This window comes from Ambystoma mexicanum, chromosome 10, assembly GCF_040938575.1.
Source record: "Ambystoma mexicanum isolate Mex_15411 chromosome 10, UKY_AmexF1_1, whole genome shotgun sequence".
Classification (NCBI taxonomy): Eukaryota; Metazoa; Chordata; class Amphibia; order Caudata; family Ambystomatidae; genus Ambystoma; species Ambystoma mexicanum.
Genome location: NC_090932.1, coordinates 1399888163 through 1399905037, shown reverse-complemented (window position 1 = coordinate 1399905037; position 16875 = coordinate 1399888163). Strand labels below are relative to the sequence as shown.

Below are 16875 nucleotides of genomic sequence, written 5' to 3'. Positions count from 1 at the left end.
GTACTGCCCAGTGAAGATGGGTAAAATCACGCTCGTATGTGCCATGATGCACAATCTCTGCCTGCGCAGGAACATCCCAATGCCCCCAGACGCAGATGACGAAGATGGGATGGCACCACCTCCCCCTGGGGGTCCACTTGATGGCCAAAGAGCATGGGATGAACTGATTCGCATTTACTTTTGAGACACAGTACATTCACAGCAATGCATGGACATGGTGATGACAATAAATTATTTGTTGTACTGCAAATGAAATGATAGATGTCCACAGATGTATGTTTGATTTCAAATGATGATATATTGATGAATTAACAACAGGGAAGGAGGTGCAATGGTTAGGGAAGCTGTACACCCGTGCCCACCCACCACCCAAACGTACCCACCCCCACTCAGGCCCCAATGTTCAAACACCCAAAACAACCTCCCCCACCACCCAAACGTACCCACCCCTCACACCCTTCAAGTCCACGTGTGTCCTGCAGTGACGCACACACATGCCATCACTTCGGTGTGCGCTTCTGTGCCTGTGCATCCTTGCCCGGGAGCCCCGTTAGCCGAGTCAAGCGCCTCCTTGGACTGGCAGTAGTGGAGCTGGATGGGGTGGTGGTATTGGATGGCACAGAATCAGGTATAGATTGCATACGTACAAAATAGCCTGTTTCCCAATCAACATGGACTCTATGAGCCTGGAGGTGTTGTCATTACCCTCCCACACATGGCGTGCCAGGGTGACAATAGTGCTGGCAAAGCGTCCAATGGACCTTGATAGGCGACGCACTGACGTGCTGTAGCACTCCCTCTGCAGCCTAGATTCCTCGAGCTGCCTCTCCACCAGCTGGGTGAGGGTAGCCTGCTGCTCCTCCAACCGCTGCATGCGGGAATTAAGCTCTGCCATAGATGGGGTGGGTGACCTCATGGGACTTTGGAGTGATGTGGGACTAAACTCCAGCTGATGGAAGGATCCCAAGTCATCAAATGTGGGCATCTCCCCCTGTGGCCCAGTATCAGAGTGCTCTACCGGGGCACTGTTGTCACTACAGGCCGCCTCCCCTGCAGTGCAGCTGCCTTCTGTGTTGGTTTGAGTGGGCACGATGGGTTCCCGTGGCACCTGTGTTAACTCAGGCAGCGTGGAGAAGCTGGGGATTTTGGTGGTGGTGGCCGGCACATTTGTTGCAGTTGGTACTGGGGGCAGAGATGCCGAACTGCTGGCAGCATCCTCTTGTGCACGGGTGGTGGCTGGGACAAGTGCCGGTGCAGATTGCCTGGCCTGTTGTGCAGTATGACTGTCACTTGACATGGCTGTGGGGACACAGGACATGCAATTAGTGTTGTGGTGGTGGCTGATGGGTGCATCACATGCATCATACAGGTTGATCATTCAATAGTGTTAGTTACATGCATCTGATTGTTGGGGGTATGCATTGTTGTGATCTTGGTTGCCATACAGATCATGATGGGTCCTTTGGCCCAGTCATGCACTGCTTGGGGGCGTGGGTTGTTAATGGGTCCTTTGGCCCAGTCATGCACTACTTGGGGGCGGGGGGTTGTTAATGGGTCCTTTGGCCCAGTCATGCACTGCTTGGGGGCGTGGGTTGTTAATGGGTCCTTTGGCCCAGTCATGCACTGCTTGGGGGCGGGGGGTTGTTAATGGGTCCTTTGGCCCAATCATGCACTGCTTGGGGGGGGGGTTGTTAATGGGTCCTTTGGCCCAGTCATGAACTGCTTGGGGGGGGGGGGGGTGTTAATGGGTCCTTGCCGTCAACATATTCTCATGTGGCATTCATGTTTCACCACTTACCAGCAACTGCAGGTGGGCTCACTCCTGCCTCAGCCTCCCCGATCCCATGGATGCCCTCAAGGTGGAGGACACTGCTGCAACGCTCCTCCCATGCTTGCAGCCTCAGTGGGGAAGGGGTTCCTCCACCTGTCCTACTGCTGCGTTGGCGGTGTGTGGAGATCAGGTTCTGAACCCTCAGCCTGAGGTCATCCCACCGCTTGTGGCAGTCCTTGACGCTCCTCACAGTCACGCCCACAGCAGTGCACTTGCGTGCTGCTTCCGCCCACACTTCCTTCCTCCGCTGCTGTGTGGCACGCCGTTGATCGGCACTGAACAGCATCTCTGCATGCTCCACTATATGCTCCACCAGAACAGTTAGCTCCGCCTCACTAAAGCGCTGTTTGCGCTGCCTCTGAGCCGGAATCCTGGCAGACATGCTGGTGGTCCCTTTTGCCTTCTCACAGTGTGGATTCTGCTTGTGCTGACTCTGGATGTCAATGGATTGTGCTTTATATGATGGCCGCCTCTCTGTTTCCTGTTTTGGCGATCATGGTTTTTCCGGTTCCGTGTCCGTGGCGACGGAGGCGGACACGGTTTTTGCGCTACTTGTGGCAGCGCTATGTCCATTTCCGTGGCTTTTTCCGTGATTGCGGTAACAACGTTTCCGCATCCGTGTGGTGCATGCGACCGACAGTACGTAATCGGACGGTCTTTCCGCAACCTTGCGGACACGGAAACTTTGTTACCGCCGTCACGGAATCACTGCGGTCCAAACCTGACAGGTTGTAATGAGGCCCATAGTCTTTCTCATCACCTTGAGAAGTTCAACGGAGCGCTGAGAACAGAGCTTGGTCCCAGGCTTGAGGAGACCTGCACCGGCCAATCAGGGAACACAAATCCAGGGGTGCGTGGCAAAGGGAACGGGTCAATGGTAGTTCAGCGACCGTGCAACAATGTAATGGATCATTTTTGGGGAAGGCTCCAGTCAGCTAACCTCTATAGGTGCCGTCTATAGGCACTACCACCCCATCCACCCAATAGTGTAAGCTCTTAGGTTTTTGGGGAAGAACCCCAACTTGTGGTGACATGTGCTAACAAAACCTCCTGACTCAGGTTCAGGAGCTGTGATTGCTGTGATTGCTGGAGATTTATTGTTTCCTGTATGATCCCTGTCTGTTATGGAAAATAAAGGACAGGTCTAACTTGCCCTTGGCTGAGTCCTCCGTTATTACCGGAGGAGGGTTCTTTGGGCCCTGGGTACTCTGTTGAACGATCATTGTGGAGCACGAACCTTGGTCCTCTGGTATACCAAATAGTTTACACTTCCATTGTCTGGGGTCACAGGTTGGCAGGGTTATGCTCATCTACACTGGGGCATGGTCTGAGAAATCTATGTTCTCGATCTCAATCTTTCCCACACTGGGGATTAAGTCCCTGCCAACCCAAAGGTAATCTGACCTGAAGTACACGTGGTGCGAATGAGAAAATAGCACACAATCCTTAGCAGTGGGAAATGCCTGTCGCCATATATCGACCAAATTGGAACCTGCCAGCTGTATAAGGAGATCCCCTACATGGGCTAGTGGCTCCCCAGTACATGTGCAGGTTGATATTCTCTCCCAGTATTATGTGCCCTGTCGCGCACGCCAGCAGCACTCCTAGAGAGGAGCAAAGGAAGTCCTTTTGTCTCGAGTTCGGCCCTTATATTGTTGCTAGGGTTACCTGCACTTCCCCCAATATCCCCACTATAAATAGGTACCTATTCTTCTTGTCCACCTTAGTTTTATCCACTCCAATCTGAACCCTTCCACTCGCTAAGATACCCCACTCCCCTTTTCTTCAGACTACACGAAGAAAACTGGTGTGGGTACAAGCGTTACCAAAGTCTACTTGTGTCATCTTCCTTCAAGTGCGTTGTTTGCAGGAAGGCAAAGTTATTGGCTTACTTTTCAGCCTTTGTAAGCATTTAGGCCGCTTAGATAGTAGGTCATGCATAATATTTCCATTCCCCCATCTCAGTTGAGCCCTTCAACCCCTCCATAACAGCCACCAATCGTACATCACCCTAAAACCTAAAAACACTCCCAGCCAATACCGAAATCCCAACCTCCAGCATCTTGCCAGTAATGCTTGCAGGATTCATGGTAGATATTGCAATCTTGTGCTTAAAACAGAATTGCAACCTAACAGTGTAAACAACTAAACATTTAAGTGAGAAAAGTAGGCTTGTATCAGCAGTCCTGTCCAGTACCCTCCTGTCCGGGGGACGGCACCCTCCCATAAATGAGCCCGTTGCACAACCCCAGATCATGGCACTCGCCCCGGCAACATACCCCTCATAAATCACATGGGGCCCTCATAAGCATTATTGGAGAAGAGACCTTCCCATATCTTTTAGTTCACAATCAGCACTTGGGGCTCTAGGGAGCGTCCCTCTGCCCCGTTCCTTTGCACCAGCTTCATCTATGAAGACTTAAGGAACTTTTCTTTGACCGTGTATGCATGGAATTTCATGATTATGTCCCTTGGCTGCTGTGAGAAACCTGAAGGTGTCTCCCGGGGATCTGTCATCCAGGTGGCCAGGACACAGCCATCGCTATTGGATCCAGTTCATGGGGGTGGACCAGTGAGGGAGGATCACCAGGATGGGGGGTTCCTTGGTGTGTGGCAGTGGGAAACTGACGGGCGAGACACGGTATCCCCCTACTTTCGACACCTTTTCCATATCCTACCATATAAGATATTCCAAAACACTACCCTCCCCCCGCCTTGTCCGACACGAACACTTTCAGACAAAACGGAAGACAACGGACTAACACCAGAGCCGTTTACCTGACATTTCCCAATGCAAGAGTCAGGCAATTGACCAGAATCACACACACCTGACGCCCCTTTCCCTTCCCCACAGGGATAAAAGGTGGAGCATAAGACGAGCAAGGCAGACCGCTCAACGTGAGAGCTAACTCAGCATGGCAGTTCAAGAGGAGGAGAAAGACAGCACAGACCGAGAGGGTGGCAAGGAGAGAAGCAACCTTGCCTTTTCTGACCAAGGCCTGGGAAACCTCTGCAGAAGGAATAATAAGTCTGTGAATAATGGCCAGCGTATGCTGCAGCAGATATCTACGGTACATGAGACCCTCCTTCGCTGATAACCAAGCCGGGGAGAGATGCGGGTCTCTGCGGTACCAACCTTGACTCGAAGGAGAAGAAAGCCAAGCAGAGCCTGTGAGTCGAGGGAAGAGCCGATAAGACACCGAACTGTGTTGAACGATAAATAGCCAACGGCTAAATTGAACTTTGAAAATCTAAAAGGATACTATTGCTGAGGGAGGGGGAAAAACCAGCAACAGAGGAGTCCGGCACCACGGGGGTGCTCAGGCAGGAAACTCTGGGCGATTACTCGATGGTAGAAACTACCGTAACCAGAAGCCTTTGGGAAGAGGTGCAAAGAGGTCAAAGTGGTCATGCAGGGGTCTTGTAAAATCCTCTGTACCGGCTTTGACCAGCAGATGATTGCGAAGCTAAGGGAAATGAGTCCCGCTTGGTGAGACGAGTGTATGAACAGTGTGTTGTAAAAGTTGGCGAGAGTGAACCCGGCAGAGGGGTGTAGCCAGATGAACTTAGACATTAAAAGTCGTGAAAGTAAGAAAAGCCACAGTGATCCCGTTGGATACATCAGGCCTCGAAGGCAAAAGGCGTTTTATTGAAAAGAGACTTGGCCATCGAAGAACTTGATAGCTTATATGGAACTGTGGGCTCATGCTGGGAAAGCTTGAGCGTGTACTGTGCTCAGGAGGTCCACTTTGTCCCGTGCTCAAAACATGGGGAAGGGAGACCTCTGGCAATCGCATCCTGATGTATTATTTGTGAACACTTCTTTCTTTATTGAAAAACCTGTCCCACACTCTTTCTGTAATTAGTTGTAAGGAACTGGCAATAGTTATTTTAGTATAGGCCTTTTTATTTTGACAAGACGCCACAAGTACTGCCTTATTTTTCATTTTATGGTTGAAGCTTGCTCCCATCTTAGATTTAGGTTTAGATTAGCTGTTTTTCCACCCTGCATTTCCAGTTTAATGAACACCCTTGAACTGTGATCACTTGTCTGTCTTTACTGTTGCCACCATGAGTTCCTTAGACTGCCCACAAGGATCTTTCAGCAAAGGGCCAACCTTATGAACACTGCCCAGAATGATGCTTTTGGCGCCTCTGCAAAGAACCAAAGCACCAAGGCCCTAGTGTCTGCTCCTTCTGTGTTTTCTTCCAGACCCCTGAGTCTTAGATTTTCTCTCCTATGTCTGTTCTTTAGGTCCTCAATGTTGGTAACCAGTTCTTCCATTCTCTGTCTTGCGCCAGCCAGCTCTCCCTACAGGTGTATGATATCCTCCTGCAGGGAGTGAATGGCCTCTTCAGTGTCACTCACTCTCATGCTTATTTGATTCAGGTTCTTATCTGTATGCCCTCTGTCGCCCCTGACATCTCATGCTGCAGTGCCAGGGAGATTTCATCTTTCAACACTGCATACACTCAAGGAGGTCCTTCTTAGTGATGGGCTCCATGCCTGCCAGGATGGGTTCTGGCTCCACCATCGCTGTACCAGGCAAACTGTTGTCGTCTCCCTTCTCCCCCAGGTTCTTGCTGGGGACCAGAGAGAGGTTACAGTACTTCCCTTCTCCGGGGTCTTGCACTGAGATATATAAAGAGCTACAGCCCCCTCAGTACACCAGCCCTTCCTCTCTACTCGACTGACAACGATGTGGGAGGACTCATGGTCCTACCGGCTTCCTATCGCTGGTTGTATTCCTTCCTCTTAATGCTGGGCCATCATGAACATGGAGGGCGTCTCGCCCTTCGCAAAGGAACTCCAACTACAGACCCCTGCTAGAGGGTAAATCCTCTCCTCAGCCCCCTGATCTTTGTCTCTGCCAGGGATCTCTGACCCTTCAGCCACCTCTGGCTCCTTTGCTGCCCAGCCACAGAGCCGCCAGCTCGGCCTTCTTACTGTGCTCGCTGCCCCTTGGGGCCTGTGCGGTCTCTGACGAGGTTGCTGCAGCCTCTAGCTTCTCCTGTTCTGGCTCCCCCACGGGCTCTTCAGCTTACAGGGGCGGTTCAAGGGGGTGAGCACACCGTTGCCCCTGATCCAAAAAGGCCAGCAGCTCAGCTTCTCCCACCCGGCCTTCACAGCGAGCGGAGGCTGGAGCGTTAACTCCTGGCTCAGCGACTGTAGCAACCAGCCCCCAGCCCCATGGGCTCACCTATCCACCATAGACACCCCCAGTCAGGACATCAAAAAAGGGGGTAAGCCGCTGCCACAGCTCTGACATTGGGCTGAGCCATGCTGTCGTCGTCCGGCAGACTCCGGTTGCCTCGATACCTTCTCTTGCGGCTGCACCGTATCCTCTCTGGTGGCGCACCCATGTGCTCCATGCAGTGACGTATACAGCTCCTCTGGAATTCGCTACAGCTAGGGCAGCTGGGTCTCAGCCCCAGCCCATGATCTCCTAGGGGGCTGCTACCCCCTTGTCAACTTGGGCATTCCTCCTTTCCCCACGTTCAGGAGCAGGGCAGGAAACCGCCACGACTAGGGCCGCCACAGAGTGTTATAATGCAGCCATTTTGCTCGCTGATGGCCAAACCTCCCCTTGACCAGAAAGATTTAGCAGTGAGGTAGCACTATAGAGGACAAGAAAGAGGCCCTGTCACGGGACGAAATGCCCAGCCAGCTAGCAAGGAGGCAGAAACCTAAGAGAACCAAGGATTGTATTTCATCAGCAGAGAGGAAGCAGGTTTCAAGGACAACCAAGCAAAGGGTCAAGTTAGCATGTCCACACCAAGGTCATCGGTTAGCAACTTCTCGTCAGCAGCAGTCTTCCAGGAGTCCAGGTACACAATTTGGAGAATGCACAGGGTCTCACACTGATACTACATTCACCCAGGGATTGGCCTAAGCCAACCCTTCAGTCACGTCACTGGCAAGCACACACAGGTTTTGGAGGACAGCTAATAAAGGTGCCCTAAAATCTACCTGGCAACTGGCCTTCCAACATGGGTGGTAGATTGCAAAATCTAGAGGACTTTAAACCTGTCTACACTAGTTTAAACTCAAAGTGAGGGTGACTTTGTGGGCTCTGGACATCAGCAAAATAAAAATGTTTGCTGTCTCACGTGATCCAAATAGATACAAGGGGAGTGGGGGGGTCAAAAGCAAAATACTTGGCACCAGGGCTTAAGAAATGCTACAGTTCCCCAATGGCTACCAGATAGGTGTATTGGGCTATCAATGCGGTAAAACTACCTACAATCCCCGCGTAGTAAAAACGAAATTATAGTGGCCACTGGACTACACACAACACTCATTCAGTGTGTGGCAAATCCAGGGATTTTTTACCTCTCTCCCCCAAGGGGGAGCCACCCCCTTTGAGACTAGGGAGGTGAGCCTGCTAAGCCTAGCGTGCACTAGGAGACAGGGCAAGCAGGAGCCCACTGGGGCTGATTCCTCCACCCCGGAAACCGGCAATCCCTAAATAGGGATATATCTAATACTCTCTTGCCCTAAGAATCCCCTAGCTTGGGTTACATGGGAGTCAACCTGCATGATGACTTGCCCTTTCACACATTTAATGGCTGGTGTGGTTTCTGACCGTAGGCAGGGGTGAGAGCCATGAAGCCCCAAGCTGGGGTGAGAAAGAATGGAGCCCAACCTGAAGAAAAAACAAAAGCTGGGGTACGAGATGCAAGACACAAAGCCAGGATAAGAGCCAACAGATCCCAAGGTGGGATATAAGAGCTGGGACCCCACCGTGAGTTGAGATAAACCACATCACACAAAGGAGTGTGAAACCTGAGAACCCAGGGAGAGGAAAAAGAGAAAACAGTGAGGTCAGGAAAGCACCACATGTTTCCCTGGAGGGGGACCCGAGAAGAAAGACTGATGTGGTTCTGCGAACCAAGAACTGTCCAAGGAGAGAGAAGGGGCGAGAAACAGCCTAAGCTTCTAGCCTTCTACAGAGAAAGGGAACCTAGCCAAGGATTGAGCAGTAACCCCAGGAGGGGAAGCTGAGAGAGACATGTGCCTAAAAGTGGAACTGTACCTAGTGCAAGAAGCCCTCTAACCTATGATTCTGAGACATTATGGTGGGGTCAGAAATCAGCCACCATTCCATCATTTGGGTAAAAGACCGTTATGATAATTTGTGTTATGTTAGGTTCTGGTTAGTTGTAAAGTGGTAGTGTTATGAATCGGGTTAGTATAGGTTTCCCTGGACTGTGGACTTGGATTATTCTGTGGTATCCTGATGAGAGCCCTATTGATTCCTTATTTCCTTAAGAGTAGGGCTTAGAACTATTGGGATAATATAGGTTTTGAACCAAAATGCCACCTTGGCCGTCTCCTGATTCTAAATTACCACAAGGGTGAAATAATTACCCTGCAAACACATTTAGTTGCTTAAAAAGTACCACTATCCTGGTAGCCATATGAGCTGCTTGATGGCAGCACACCCAAAAGAGTTGCTTTGGAAAAGGGGCTTCAAAGGAAGTCCATCCGGACACAAAATAAAAGTTAAAAGTTAAAATCCAAAAAATGAAATTTTGCCCTAGCAGTTATGTTTATCAGTTTTGGGATCACAAGCATCTAGTTAAATCAAAGAAATGGTCTATGTTTAGTTTACTCTAGTATCAGTTTACATTTTATTTCTCGATTCTTGGCAGATATTGTTTTGTTATATTTTCTTGGTATGAATATGGCCCTATGTTTTTACTTAAGAATTAGTTATAGAGAAAATAAAATATATAAAATGTATTGTTTACAATTAGGTCATGGTAACTAAATGTCTTCTAATCTGGGTAAAAACTATTTATTATGGACACACAGCCTTTGTTTGGTCTGTAAAATCATCTCAAAGGAAGCAAGGAATTTGTTCACGTTGATACTTGGTTTGTAATGACTAACAATCCTTTTAGTTTATATATACAATAGGTAAACATTGATACTTTGAAGGCGAAGAACCTAGATAGCTTTTAATGTTGCAAACGGTCCTACCTTTAAAAAGAATACTTTTTTCCTTTCTTCTACCAGGGTGCCTTCATTTAGGAAACCTCGCTCTATTTTGTTCCTACACATGAAAAGGCACATCAATGGACAGATTCATCTTGACTGCTTAACTTAATAAATGGAGCATGCTCCATCTGGGCTGGTAGGAAATGTACTTATCAGGAGATCTGTTACAGAGTACCAGTGTGGCTTTGTAGTTACTTTATTATGAAGAAAAGTGATTTGCAGTGTTCATCTAGGCCTCCCAAAGTACCTCTTCTATTATTTACAATTCAAATACTATTGTGGCAAGGTCTGTCTCCTGATAATGTCAGGAGAAGGTACATAAACCCTCAGCAGAGGTGAGAAGACACTCTAGGGAGCATCCCTGTAGCCATCATACCCGAGTGGGGATTAAGGATAGCAGAGGGGGCCCTAAATCCTACCCCCCTTCTCATGTGCTGAGTTGCATACAAGCATTAACTCTGTGCATCACCCCATTCCTGTGACCCAAAATGCTGGCCAGGTTTTCTCTATTTTCAGGAAGAAAGAGGGAAGAAGGGCACAGGTCCTAAGATGGCATGATATATTTTTGTTTGTTTGTTTTGTTTGTTTTATTCGTATTTGTATAGCGCACAACAGCCTGAGGACATTGTGGCACTTGTTACAGTACAAAGCTTAGTTACATGGTCATTAGCAATATATATACAGGTTGCAATATAGTTAAATAGTCATTAGCATTATATATACAGGTTACAATATAGTTCTATTGCATTTGTGTTATATTACAATATACATGGCAGAAGTGGAGGAGGCAGTCCTCCACTTGTTAGTTGAGGAGAGTGGCCTTGAGGTTGTTGCGGAAGACAGAGATGGAAGTTTCAGCTTTAAGGGTGGCAGGGAGTGAGTTCCAGAGTTTCGGTGCAATATAGGAGAAGCCTAGACCTCCCGCTGTGGCTCTCTTTATGCGTGGTATGTGTAGCTGGTTGGTGTACTGAGCTCTGGTGGGCCGAGTGGATGTGGTCCTTGATATTGCTTCAGATAGGTATGCTGGAGCGGTTTTGTTGATGCACCTGTGAGTGATGGTGAGGATTTTCAGAGTAATACGGTCTTTGACCTGGACCCTCCGTGCTTCACGTCTGGCGTGGGATATATGGTCTCTTCTCGGGATGCTCATGGCGGCTCTGAGGGCATTGTTTTGTGTGGTTTGCAGTCTGTGAATGTTTTTGGCGGAGGTGCCAGCTAGAAGGGCGTTGCAATAATCAAGTTTGGCTCCTATAGTTGCTCTAGCTATGGCCAAGCGGTTGGGAGTGGATATGTAGGGTTGAATGGCATTGATGAGTTTGGTGCTGAACGCTGATGCAGAGGCTATGGCGCTGACTTGTTTGTTCATCGATAGATTTGCATCAATGTGAACACCTAGAGTCTTGACAGAGGATGATACGGAGATGGTTGAGTTGTCAATGTTGAAGTTGTTGTATTGGGGGCTTAGTTTCGATAGTGTGTTTGTCTGGCCCAGGATGAGAAATTCTCCCCGTTAAGACAGAGGCCATTGATTGCCATCCAACCTTGGATAGTGGCATAGATGTTGTGAAGGGCCGTGGCGTCTTGGTGATAGAGTCCAGATAGGGGTAAAAGTACTTGAGTGTCGTCTGCATAGTTTGCATATGCAACACCCATGGAGTCAAGTAGGTCGAAGAGGGGTTTTGTGAAGAGGTTATAGAGGGTGGGGGCTGTACAAGATCCTTGGGGGACACCGCAGTTTATAGTGGTAGGATCTGCGTTAGCTGTGTCGGAGTAGACCTTCATGGCTCTTCCTTCAAGGAAGGAAGTGATCCAGGATGCTGCTTGATTAGAGAAATGGGCTGCATGGGTGAGGTGGATGGTGAGTGTTTCGTGATCTACCAGGTCAAAAGCAGCTGATAGATCGAGGAGGAGGAGCAAGGCAGGTTTGCCTTTGTCCATGATCTGTGAGATTTGATTTTTTAGGTCTAATAAGGCAGATTCTGTTCATGCCCTACATTTATCCAAATGAAGATAGAAGGACTAACTTTCTCTATGACTGTGGGTGGTCCCTAACTAATGTGATTGTCAGCCTCTTTTGTGAAAGTCCAAAAGGAAAAGGTCTGCTATCCAAAACTACCCTAACTGACCCTATCACTACATAAACTTACTTATAAGTGTAGAATGACTCCCTTCTCCTAAGGGAGCTTCTAGCACCAGTCTATAGAGTTCTTCTCTTTGGATATCTTGCATCAGTCTCTGTAACTCTTCAAGGCTGACTTGTAGTTTTCCCTTATCCTCAAAGTTCCCCTGTTTGGTTCTTATGTCAGAATAGCTGTTTTCTCTTGGACAATAAAGATTTGTATTATTTTGGTATGTTGATCTCTTGTTTAAATTCAGGTTCACCATAATTATTCCTATCTATTTTCTCTTCTTCTTTGTATATCTTGGTTTAGCTCTCTCCCCGTTTCCCAGGGTATGGTTATCCACAATTGGCTTCTCGGTGTGTTATTCTTTTCTCCTATATTATTTCCTCTTTCGTCCCCATAGTTTAAAGTCATTTTCTTTAAACAGGACATTTTTGCCGTGATTTCTACTGAGCCGAGTTCTTTGCATAACATACAGCTTTTTTCTTGGCAACACGTTATATTAGTCACCCACGTTACCTTCTGTTCTGTGGAGGACTGTTTCTGGGTGCCTTTTTGCACTGCAACCACTGCTCGGGTCTCTGTTCGTTGTTTGCTGTACTTCAGCATTCGTCTTCTCCTTCGGGTTTTCTCTTCTTTTGGTGATTTCATCATGTCCGTTGCTGCTCTGCGGTTTCCCCAACGTTGCACGTACTGATTGTTCACCACAGGTTTCCACCTAATGTTGGGATCCTGTCCCACTGCTTTCTCTTACTCGGTTGGTGCCCTGGCTTTGATCTCTCTCTCTCTCTCTCTCTCTCTCTCTCTCTCTCTCTCTCTCTCTCTCTCTCTCTCTCTCTCTCTCTCTCTCTCTCTCTCTCTCTCTCTCTCTCTCTCTCTCTCTCTCTCTCTCTCTCTCTCTCTCTCTCTCTCTCTCTCTCTCTCTCTCTCTCTTCCCCCCCCCCCCCCCCCGCCTCTTCAGGATTTCTCGTGCTTGGGTGAGGCGTTCCAGCGTCTCTCTCTTTGGTCTGTCTCTCATATTCCTGTTTCAAGCAAGATTTAAATGTGCAGGCTAATCGACTTGTGCTGACTGTACCTTCTCCCTCTCTGTACGCCGGACGTCGGTTATTTAACCTACTCGTCAAAGTGTATGGGACCTTAACATTTGAAGGGACATGCTTCTTGTTTGTAAGATTTGTGCATCTATTCTGTGTTTCTTCTTCCCAGTTGTAACACATCATGTAGGCGATAAGGTGGCTATCTCTATGGGGTTCCTCATGATAACGGGAGTCCCTATCTCCAAAGGGGGAGTCTCTCCAAGTGATATCCCACTTGCCTCTACCTCTATGGAGGGTATTGCAAAGCGGGTTCTCCTCCCCGGCCTCACAGGAAGGGGCTCCCTCTGGGGGAGAAGAGACGAATTCCCTCGATTTGTCATGGTGTCTGCAATAGGAAGAAACTTCAGTGCCCACACCATGGTGATAGATGACCATGCAGCAAGTCAACAGTGAAGGAATCGAAGGCTGGCGCATGCAGCGAGAAGGTGGTGGAAGTGGATTGGGAGCCAGAGCTCCTATGTGGCTACCCTCTGTTGCGCTCTGCACACCAGCCACAGCCTGCCCGGAACAGAGATGGGCGCAGGCCTCTTAGACCACCAGAGACAACACCTCCACCAGCCCAACCAAAGACTTACTTTTGAAGCGGTCAGACCGGGCCCTCCCAACATGAACTGGGACTGTTTCTGATCCACAATGGCACCATGCGGGACAGGGATTAAAGGGACATATAAAGAATGTTCAATCACTTTCCTGGGTGGGGAAGACATGGCCAGGTTGGCCAGGGACAGAGAACCAATCCAGAGGTAAGTAGGGGGATACAAATGACTAGAAGGAAATAGAAAGTGTGGGGTGCTCGGGTGAGTTCAGAGGAGGTGTTGGTGGAAGACTAGTAGGAGGAATTGAATAGTGAGGCATTGAATAGTGAGTTCAAGTGGTACTGTATTACGAGTTTGCGTGAAAGAGTGGTAAGTGTATTTAGGAAGTGCAGTGAGTGACTGTGAAGTGTAAAGTACGGCATTTGACTAGGAGGAGGGGTAGTGTGGGGAGAGTGGTAGTATTGTGGAGAAAGGGTATGGTAGTGCTATTTAGTATGGAGAGGGGAGAGCAATAGTAATATTGTCGAGAGGGGGAGAGTAGTGGTGTGCATGGGAGGGAGGAGTTGCATAGAGAGTAGTGTTGTAGTGAAGCAGGGAGTAACTTAAAAGGATGGAGGCTGGGCCTAGAATGCACAAGAAACATTGAAGGGACAGGAGAGGGAGATATAGAGAATAGACTGGGTGGAGGAGGGGGATTTTAAACCTGAGAGTAGTAGGTCGTCTCCTGCAAGAGACAACGATCAGGGACTTGCTCCCGAGCCTCTTTCAAGCATCCATGACGGCCCATCTTTCTTTGTTGTGAGAAACCTTCCCTTTGATGAATGTTGGCATCTCTATGCGTGTCTCTTCATCAAAGTGAATGTTCTTAATTTTTTGGGGTTTGTAAAATACACTGTTAACAACCATGTTAACATGCCAGGTGCTGCTAACATTAATACCTATGTTGGTGGGCAGGCTTGACCACTAACGGACCTGATCGCAGCCATCACTGTGGATATTAACGCTGCTTTAATATTCAGTGGTTTATTACAATACATTAAATATTAGGACCTGACCGTGTATTTCTAGAATATTTTTTAATCAAAATGTCTTACTTGATAGAATGTAAGCCGCTATTCCACCACCTAGGGGAGAGTTCAATCTTTTTTTGATTTTTTTTTTTACTTTGTTTTTATTGAGCATTTCAACATACAAAAAAGGACCAGGTAACCCCTGGCGACAACAATATGAAACACCAGTAGATGAATGCTAGACTTTACTCCACTCCCCACAGCTAACCCCCCCGCACATAACCTTACCAAGCCAAGTCAGACGACGGGAACAGAAAGCATAAGACAACGCAAGATGACTGACATAGTGAGGTCAAGACTTATACCCATAACACAGGGCAAGATACAGATGGTAAACAGTTCAAGTAAAAATGCAATGGTTCCGGTAGCACAACATAGTTACAATCTCATAGCTTCACAATCGTCATTCAGGAGAACAACGGTCCAATCCTGCACAAAAGAGGACATTCCATTGTTGGTCATAGCAGACAATTTCTCATACGTAAAGATGGACCAAAGTTTAGTGAGCCATTCAGCTTTGGCAGGGGTGGAGGAGCTCTTCCATTTTTGAGCGAGAGCGAGTCTCCCCGCTCTCAACATCGCTACAACCACTTTTGGAAAGGCGTACACCTCAGAGTCGAACATTGGCGTACCCAGGAGGACCTCCAGAGGGAGTAGGGACAGACACGTGCCCACAATATCTTTGATCCACCTAAGCAACTCGGTCCAGTACACCCAGACAGCCGGGCACTCCCACCACATGTGGTACCAGGTTCCATGTTGTGAGCACATCCTAGGGCATAGTAGAGATACAACCTCAAACAACTTGGACAGGGTAGCGGGGGGCGATGCCAAGAAGGAAGCACCTTGAAACCGTGCTCCATGGCCGAGGTATACAATGACCTTGAAAAAATTGATCTAAAGATCGCCCTCCATGTTGGCTCATCAAGGGTCATCCCCAACCTTTCCTCCCATGTCAGTTTAAACGGTTGTCTACCCTCTGGGTTAGTCGTGATTAAAGTTTTATAAATCCTAGAGAGGGAACCCATCCTAGTCATGGATTCCACCATAATTCTCTCAAAGGGGGCAAGGGGGCGAATCAAGGCGGACAACCATCTGGGATGAGTGAGGATCCCCTTAAGGCGTAGGTATTCAAAGACAGGTTCCATCTTTTTTGCATTTAAAAGCACATTGTTGAAATATAACAGTTTGGAGGAGTTTTTCGTAGAGTGATCCCTTGGTTTCTTTTGACTATTAAACCTTTCTTTTTTTATTTAACACCAGCTTTCTAGTGTAAGAATGGCAGTCCTTTTCAAGGCTTGTGTCTCGGGATGGCTGCACTAGTGTTCCTAACATATCTCTTTTATTACAGGAGAAACCCTGAGACCTGCCATGAACCATATATGTGCAAATATTATGGGACATCTTAACCAAAAGGGATTTTATTCCGTGCTTCAGGTTTGTTGTACATTTCAAACATTCCTCCCCCTTTGTTGCAAGATAAACTTACTATTGTTATGAGTGTGCTTGAAAAGTTGGTTTGTTTTTTGGGATGTTGCTAATATCTTGATCAAACTCCAGGGATATGGGATTTGTCATTTATTTGTTGCTCTATCAAGCCATGGCTTTTCCCTATCAGACACTATTCCTGGGAATTTAAAAGAAACATGTATGTGCTGTGGGAATTGAGGAAATAATGATGTTTTTTCTTTTGTGTTCTAGAATGGTTGTGTCTAAGACTGTTACATGGAGGGAAGCTGGGCACCTAAAATCAGTAAGGGAAATTCCAAGTAGGAAAGATTTACTTTTTTTTTATAGATAGAATAGATTCTATGCAATTGTTCTATACTTTATTTCAACAACTTCACCATAAATTAATAGAACCGTTGGGGTTTTTTCTATCCCTGATGTTAGGGAGGGAGAGTAATGCCACAAACTGATGCCACACAAGGTCCCCCGCCAAACTAGAGCTCAGCCTGTAACATACAAAGGTGATACAAAGCTTTGTAAGGTGCTGGGGCATGACCAGCAGCCATGCATTGATGCAGCCTAATTTCTGTGCTCCTGCATGATCCTTTCGAAAGGATTGTGTCCTCTCAAGTATTCCTCATCTTGACATATGTTGTCCAGCTTAAGCTGCTTTGGAAAAAAAAATTCGGCAGAGGGCGCTGTGCGTCGATGGCGTTGACGCGATGTCCCTCGAAGGCCTCTGTCGAGGGTGATGTCATCAAAGG

At 47.9% G+C, this 16875-nt stretch overlaps 1 protein-coding gene across 3 annotated transcripts in view; it reads left to right on the top strand.

Moving 5' to 3' along the window:
* The window catches only part of UBE3B (ubiquitin protein ligase E3B), a 2019282-nt gene that overhangs the window by 449327 nt on the left and 1553080 nt on the right, over positions 1-16875 (top strand). For all 3 annotated transcript variants that reach the window (XM_069619417.1, XM_069619418.1, XM_069619419.1), the window contains exon 8: positions 16014-16099. In XM_069619417.1, coding sequence (XP_069475518.1) covers positions 16014-16099 — 86 coding nt within the window. The remainder of the gene's footprint in view (positions 1-16013; positions 16100-16875) is intronic.